At 39.4% G+C, this 8,244-nt stretch overlaps 1 protein-coding gene across 5 annotated transcripts in view; it reads left to right on the forward strand.

Moving 5' to 3' along the window:
- The window catches only part of mib1 (MIB E3 ubiquitin protein ligase 1), a 65,743-nt gene extending 60,893 nt beyond the window's left edge, over positions 1-4,850 (forward strand). For all 5 annotated transcript variants that reach the window (XM_086085121.1, XM_086085088.1, XM_086085097.1 and 2 more), the window contains one exon: positions 3,564-4,850. In XM_086085121.1, coding sequence (XP_085941247.1) covers positions 3,564-3,704 — 141 coding nt within the window. In that variant the 3' untranslated portion in view covers positions 3,705-4,850. The remainder of the gene's footprint in view (positions 1-3,563) is intronic.
- The last annotated feature ends 3,394 nt before the right edge of the window (positions 4,851-8,244 follow it).

Raw genomic sequence — 8,244 nt, forward strand, 5'->3', positions numbered from 1 at the left:
TGCTATTATGTTGCTACTGAATAGATATAACTTGCAAACAGAATACATTATTATTGTCAATACTTTATCATTCCTGGGCTATTGGGCTGCCACAAACGATTATTTTGCTAGTCGACTAGCACCAGCAGTAGTCACAATTTTTTAAAATGTTTTTGGGAAGTCTGCATTCTATTTCATCTCATAAATGGAAAAATTTCAAAAATGGACAAGAGTAAATAAATAGCACTATATTGCGCCAACAAGCAGCTGCTCTTTTTAAAACCATCCAGGCTTGGGGAGTAACGGAATACATGAACCGACGTTACGTAATCAGAATACCAAAAAAATGTAACTGTATTCCGTTACAGTACAGGAAAAAACATGTAATCAGATTAGAGGTACATTTATAAAATGAGAGAGAGAGACAGAGAGACGCCGCTGTTGTGTTGATGTCGTGTCTTCCACACCCACATGTGGCCCGTTTAAAAAGCTTCCCGGAAGAAAGGAGGAAGTGGCGACTGGTATTCACTGTTTGGAAACTTGCTGAAGGACCAATTTATCTTTAACAAACAAAATGTTTGATCTGAGAGTCCTGCGGCATGCTACGCTGAGATTCTTGCTAACCATAGGCATAATGTGAGTTACCTTTCGAACAAATCTCCCTCCCACCAATTCACTATTTAAACGCTATACACGATATATACGGCCAAACTCGTGACTGGGAGAAAAGTCTTGCAGTTGATATCACGCATGGTCATCCTCATATCATTATTAGTGCATGCATGCGTGTAGGTGAAAGGAGCTACCATGGGAAATGTTGCTTTCAAAAGCATAATTTTCCCTTTTCTCCCCATTCCACCTTACAGCAACAGCAGCTTTGTTAGCAAGCAAAGCTTTACTTTACCTCATTGGATGTCTGTCTGTCTGTCTGTCTGTCTGTCTGTCTGTCTGTCTGTCTGTCTATCTACCTGTCTGTCTGTCTGTCTGTGAGGTGTGGTTGCTTTCAGTGACAGTTCAAAACACCATATGGCCTTCAATCAACCAACCAACCCATCTATTCATACATTTTAATGTGTGTCAATAATACAAGGATTTTTGTTATTAGCAGGCTGCCTGGGTCCCTATCACCCGCAAATAGCAGGGGCGCACTGTATAGAAATATATATTGTGGTGATATTTATTTTTATTTTGTTTTCATGAGCATACTTGGTATTGGAGAAATCCAAAAGTAATGCAAAGTAATCAAGTTACATTACTTTAATATTATGTTACCTGTACTTGGATTATGTTACTAACTACATTATTTAGCAGGTAACATTTTAAATCCTTTCAAAGTATGTACAAATTAATAATAAATACATTTAAAATTATATTACACTCGTGGCCCAAAGTTTTGAGAATTACACAAATATAAATTTTCGCAAAATCTCTACTGCTTCATTTTTGAATGTACTCCAGAATGTCACAGTGATCAGATGAATTGAAATTATTTTCTAAGCCCCTAGTTGCCATTTATCGGATCATCAAGAACTTCAAGGAGAGAGGTTCAATTGCTGTGAAGAAGGCTTCAGGACACCCAAGAAAGTCCAGCAAACGCCAGGACCGCTTCCTAAAGTAGATTCAGTTGCAGGATCGGGCCTCCATCAGTGCGGAGCTTGCTCGGGAATGGCAGCAAGCAAGTATGAGTGCATCTGCACGCACGTCAGGCGAAGACTTTTGGTGGATGGCCTTGTGTAAAGAAGGGCAGCAAAGAAGTCACTTCTCTCCAAGAAAAACATCAGGGACAGACTGATATTCTGCAAAAGGCACAGGGATTGGACTGCTGAGGACTGGGGTAAAGTCATTTTCTCTTATGAAGCCCCTTTCCGATTATTTGGGGCATTTGGAAAAAAGCTTGTCCGGAGAAGAAAAGGCGAGCGCTACCATCCATCCTGTGTCATGCCAACAGTAAAGCATCCTGAGACCTTTCATGTGTTGGGTTGCTTCTCAGCCAAGGGAATGGGCTCACTCACAATTTTGCCTAACAACACAGCCATGAATAAAGACTGGTACCAAAACATCCTCCCAGGGCAACTTCTCCCAATCATCCATAAACAGTTTTGTGACAAACAATTCCTTTTCCAGCATGATGGAGCACCTTGCCATAAGGCAAAAGTGATAACTACGTGGCTCAGAGAGAACAACATCAACATTTTGGGTCCATGGCCAGGAAACTCCCCAAACCTTAATCCCATTCAGAATTTGTGGTCAATCGTCAAGAGGCGGGTGGACAAACAAAGACTTACAAATTCTGACAAACTCCAAGCATTAATTATGCAAGAATGAGCTGCCATCAGTCAGGATGTGGCCCAGAAGTTAATTGACAGCATGCCAGGGAAAATTGCAGAAGTATTGAGAAAAAGGGTCGTCACTGCAAATATTGCCAATTTGCATACATTTAATTTAACTGTCAATAAAAGCGTTGGACACTTGTGAAATTGTTGTAATTATACTTCAGTATATCATAGTAACATCTAACAAAAATATCTAAAAACACTGAATTTGATTCCCCCAATGTCCCAGTTATTCACGGGAATTATATTTTACTCACAAATTAGTGTTTCGAGCACTCGTATTCATTTTATGGCACAAATTTGTATTTCGTGTGCACTTTATGCCTATTCTTAGCGCACCAATTAGAATATTGTTGTCATTACCGATTAGTTTGTGGCTACAAATTAGCCCTTTCGTTCACACTATTTATCTTGTGGCCACAATTTATGCCATTTTCCAATGTCATGTCTGGGGCTCAATAACTGGCATACACCTTCAATTCTCTCTCTCTCGCACTCTCTCTCTCTCTCTCTCTCTCTCTCTCTCTCTCTATATATATATATATATATATATATATATATATATATATATATGTGTATTCGCTTGCTCACCTTTAAAAGAGGCAGTGCAAAGCACATTATGCAATATTAACAATTACAATTTTAAATAGTATTTTTCAAGCTGCTCTCTGTAACAATTTGGCCCAAAAATATCTTTACAATAGCCTTTTTTTTTTACCATTTATAATTGAAACATCTTCTAATTAGTAGATTTACACTTTAGCTGTTCACAATGGCTACTCCTGTACTCTGGCCAATAGTTTTCAGACTGGATTCAGGTTCAAGTTTCCCGCCCTCTGTCTGCCGATTTGACGTCGTGTACATCGGGTGCTCAAGTTCGGTCCTCGAGAGCCCCTATCCAGCCTGTTTTCTATGTTTCTCTCTACTAACACGCGATTCATGATCAGGATCGTTATCAGGCTTCTGCAAAGCTCGCTGATTAGCTGCTCATTCGATTCATCTGTGCTGCAGGAGGGATACATGGACCGAACTTGAGCACCCCTGGTGTACATGAAGTGTGTTTGCAGTTTCATTTTTCATCAACAGGTGGCAGTAACGATTCAAAATGGAATTTTCTACCTTCAGTAGCTTTAACCATTTGAATTTTTTGTTATCAAGCTGTATCAGCACACCTGTAAACTGTGCAGACCTAGGAAGTGGCTACTAGTCTTCGGTTCCTTCACCAACATGTGCTCTCTGTTCTGTCCCCAGACCATGTGCCCCGTGTGTCTAGACCGGCTCAAGAACATGATCTTCATGTGCGGCCACGGTACCTGCCAGCTGTGTGGCGACCGCATGAGCGAGTGCCCCATCTGCCGCAAGGCCATCGAGCGCCGCATTCTCCTCTATTAGACTGTCTAACGTCAGACTTTTTCCCTCCCCCACGTCCACGAACGCACCACCAGCCACCAAAGCGTAACCCCCACCTTGTCTTACGGTGTCACACAACATGGCGAAAGTATTGAATGGACACCCTCACCATGAGAATCACTGGATGTGATGAAGTACATGTGCAGGACGTTGGATCGCTCTCTGCAGGCACCCCCTTTTCTGTGGATTTTAAGTCATTTGCTTCGTGACAGTACGGCAACTTTCATGGTTCTATGAGTATTTTTTAGGAGGAGGAGGAAGAGAGGCTGGCTGGTTCTGAAACGGCAACATGAGCGGGTCAGTCTTCAGTTCTGTGAGGAGACAGGTAGAACACCACCTTGTTGACTAGACAGCCAAACATTTAATCATTTACACTTTTGTGCAATGAGCGTTGCTGCCATTTGCTTCCAAAAATCGACTTGTCCGGGGGTGGGGGTTGGATAAGGTGCTCTTTGTCTTGTGTTACTTTAATTTAAGTGTATTTCTGCTCACAAAGTCAGCATTTAATGAGAGAGACTACAATTCTACCGGTATCAGAACTCCTAGGTGGGACTGTAGATAAATTATTTTGTATTGCTGCCCAAAAAGAAAAATAGGATTTGTAGGTGTCACTGCCTTTCTAATATGTAGCCTCAAAAAAATCTGCTTTCAGTTCCACATTTTTGTTCTTGTTTTTTTTTGTTTCTTGTTTGTTTTTTTTTACTTGTGTTTTTTGTTGAAAGTGGAAAAACAGTTTAATTGTTCACTGTTTCAACTATCCTCTCATCAGTGTTTTATTTTTTCGGAGACTAATGATTTTTGGGACAAAATTTGCCTTACTTCAATGACAAGGCCGCAAACACACAAACAAGCACAGTTTGTTTGCAAGACTGAACGTTTTTATTACGATTTCATGTTTTTTCACCGATGATGCCAAACGATGGCAGTGTTGTCTTGTTTTGTTGTTTAAAAAGCCAATTTTCTGTTTGAGTCGCTCCATGTCGGAATTAATCTCATTTGGCATGAATGTTTGACATACGCAGTATGACGTGTATCATGAAAAAAACTGTTAACCGGTCTGTATCGCAAACAAGTGCTTTTAAAACAAACCACATAGATGAAATAAAAGTCGCCAATGAATGGTCGCTACATTTTTGTTTTTTCTCGCTTGTTTGTTTAACACCATTTTTGTTTTATTTTTTTAAGTCGAGCTCAGATGTGTAAAGAGGGATTGAGGGGGGGGGGGGGGGAACAAATTACCCTGTTGTTGCTTTTCCCCCGCTGTGCGGCGTCTGCCTCACAGAGGAGCCAGCAGAGTGTAGGGGAGATGTGAGCTAATTGAAAATGCTAACGCCTCCATAATGACTCCACACCAGAGTGCGATGGGTCAGCTATGCTAATAAAAGAGAGATGAGAGGAGCCTTGCATCTTGTAAAAAAAAATATGAGTCAACGCTATTACATGCGGCAGGCCATATACAGTAGGGCATACAGTGCTTAATGAAAATGCTCTTTAACAAAAATTATGTTTTTAATGTTGAAGTCCCTCATTCTTGTTCAAAATATGGCGAGAGTTAACTCTTCTTGTTTGGATGGTCCATTTAGCCTCCATTTAGCTGCACTAACTATGAATTTTACAAATGGGCTTTCATCTGTATAGCGCTTTTTTTTTTACCTCAGGTACAGAAAAGCGCTTCAAGACTGTTTGCCCATTTTACCTCCTGATGACACAGCATCAAGCAAATTGAGTTTCAGTATCTTGCTCAAGCACACTTCGACGTGCTCACAAGGTTTGAGGATCGAACCCACAACCTTCCGGTTGGGAGACGACCATTCCACTGTTGAGCCATGCCGCCCCCTTTCGCACAATTTATTTTGAGGTATACATTTTCATTTGCCGACACATTCCGATAAGATCATCTAATACAGTAAATCTGCATTTAACCATCCATTTTCTGAACCTCTTATCCTCATAGGGTTGTGAGCACGTTGGAACCTAGTCCAGTTGTCTCCGGGCAAGGGGCAGTGCACACCCTGAACTGATTGTCATGACGATAATACGTTTTTGTGCACTGAGAGGTATTGATTGGTGTAACTGTTGATTATTGTGTTTTAAAGGGATTGGTGTCTACATGCTCATAGTATATGAAGGTCAACAACAGGTTTTAAATGGCATCAAAAGCACTTTTAAAATATTTCTCAACATGAGCTAAAAATGGTTTCCATTTCTTTTAAGTTATCGTAGCATATTATTTGTTTATTTTAATTTATTTGAGCTGACCTGATTATTGGTACCTCCATTTTTAATGTGCAATACATAGGAATATACAATATCATCACCTTTTAATTGCACGTGTCACATTATCTGTTCACCTGTGGATGTAGGCAATGTTTAGCACAGGTGGCCAGCATCAAGACAATTTTTTTTTTATTATTATTTGCGCTGACCTGATTATTGGTACCTCAATTTTTAATGTGCAATACATAGGAATATACAATATCATCACCTTTTAATTGTACGTGTATAATCACATTATCTGTTCACCTGTGGATGTAGGCAATTTTTAGCAGAGGTAGCCAGCATCAAGACAAAAATAATTTTTGTTCTCAAAGTGACTTATTTTAGAAAAGTGATATTTTTTTATGGAGCAGTACTAGATACAATAATTATATTAAGTTCTTTAAGCTACATTAAAAAAAAGGAATTCCTCAAAGCCACATAAGATGTTAATAAAAGGTGCGCATAAAAAAAACGTCATTAAAGCACCCTCATAAAAAGCACCTCTGTCTAATGGACCCACAGAGATGAATTAAAAAGAGTAACCAATATACTGTATCAGTGAATTATCACTATTTCGCTATTTAAAACACGTTAAGTTCTCCAAATCTAGGGACAGAATTGGAAACCACTACACGATGGGCATAATTATTGGTACTTTTTTTTTTTTCAAGGCACAATTTTTAATACAGATTAAATAAGTGTGTAAAGCTCTTTTTAAACTGTAAAATTACTAAAATGCGACAAAATCATTGATAGCACAAAATAGCATCAGGAAGCTCTGACAGTCCATCACTCTCACTGACTTGCGGCAGTGAGACTAGTGGGTTGGTGGGGGTGGGGGATGAGGGCATAGTCCTACGCAACCTGCCAGGGACGCCTCACGCTGTCAGGGTGTCGGAGACGCCACTATCTCCTCCCCAGGACGTTGCCTGATCCTGGGGAGGATCCCCAGACGGCCAGGCCTGCCGCTCAGACACTGCATGCTCGCTGACCAGGGGTTGTCACTCCCACGCTGGGGGGGTCAACTAATCCACGGCCTGCAATGCAGCGGGTGAGCGAGCGGCAGTCGAATGGCCCACCGACTATAACAAATTGAACCCCTGAGAGGAGGTGCAGGGATTTTGTAAAGTGTGTGCGACGTAATTACTAAATTTCATGATATTATAGTGTCTTAAACTTTTTTTTAAATCCTTTATACAGTACATTCAACTCATTCACTGCCATTGATGGCTATAGATGTCAAAAATTCATTTCACTTTAAATTAGTTTAGCATTTTTTCCCATTTTTGCTTGCAAAAGTATGAAAACCTAGAAACAAATATTGTACATTTAGAACAGATATATAAAATTTGTGAATAATTGTGAGTTAACTAGTGAAATCATGTGATTATTTACGGAAAAAATTACGCCCCTAATTTTTAATAATCTTTTTTCTTTTTTAAGAAAAGATTATTTAAAAAAATCACGAGTGTCAGGTGATTAAATGTTTTAATCATAATCGCATGACTTCACTAGTTAACTCTTAATTAATCCCACATTTTATATCTGTTCTAAATGTAAAATAAAAAAATGTCTAGGTTTTCATACTCTTGTTAACAAAAGTGGGAAAAAATGTTATACTAATAGAAATAGTTCAAATAAATGTTTGACGTCTATAGCCGTCAATGGCAGTGAATGAGTTGATTTTTATAAATTGCCTTATCACAATTTTTTTTTTTTTTACACAGAACCAAGTTAAATGGACAATTTCTGCAACTAAATGCCCTTTAACGCAACGCCACCACATCACACAGACATATAATTAGATGACAACAGCACTAGCATCTGTTGCCATGTATAAAATACTTGGCCCCTTTCACACAGTCCCCACAAAATTGTCATATTAAAGCTGTAAAACTACCTCACTGCATCCCCCTTTGCAATTTACACAGAACACAGTGAAGTGTGGTATTGCGTCAACTGTATGGACTTGACACCAATATAAATGTCTTCCTAATAATTACGCTAATACTTTGTTGTAGTTGTCAAAACAAAACGGCAGAAAAATCTTGCACCTCCTGTCCGACATTCCCTCGAACATTTAGGTAACCATTTTGCCTCTTTTACAGCTCGGGTACTCTCTAGGGCTGATTGATTTTGAAAAACACTCAAATTGAAATGCCCCGCGATTAATTGTTCAGTTCGAGTACTGTCCAAATAGGAAAGGAAAAAAAAGTGCTGATGGGATTGAAGTTATTGGTGCTGTTTTTACAGAAGAGACCAT

This window comes from Leptonotus elevatus, chromosome 1 (genome assembly GCF_054856555.1).
Source record: "Leptonotus elevatus isolate MCC_2025b chromosome 1, RoL_Lele_1.0, whole genome shotgun sequence".
Classification (NCBI taxonomy): domain Eukaryota; kingdom Metazoa; phylum Chordata; class Actinopteri; order Syngnathiformes; family Syngnathidae; genus Leptonotus; species Leptonotus elevatus.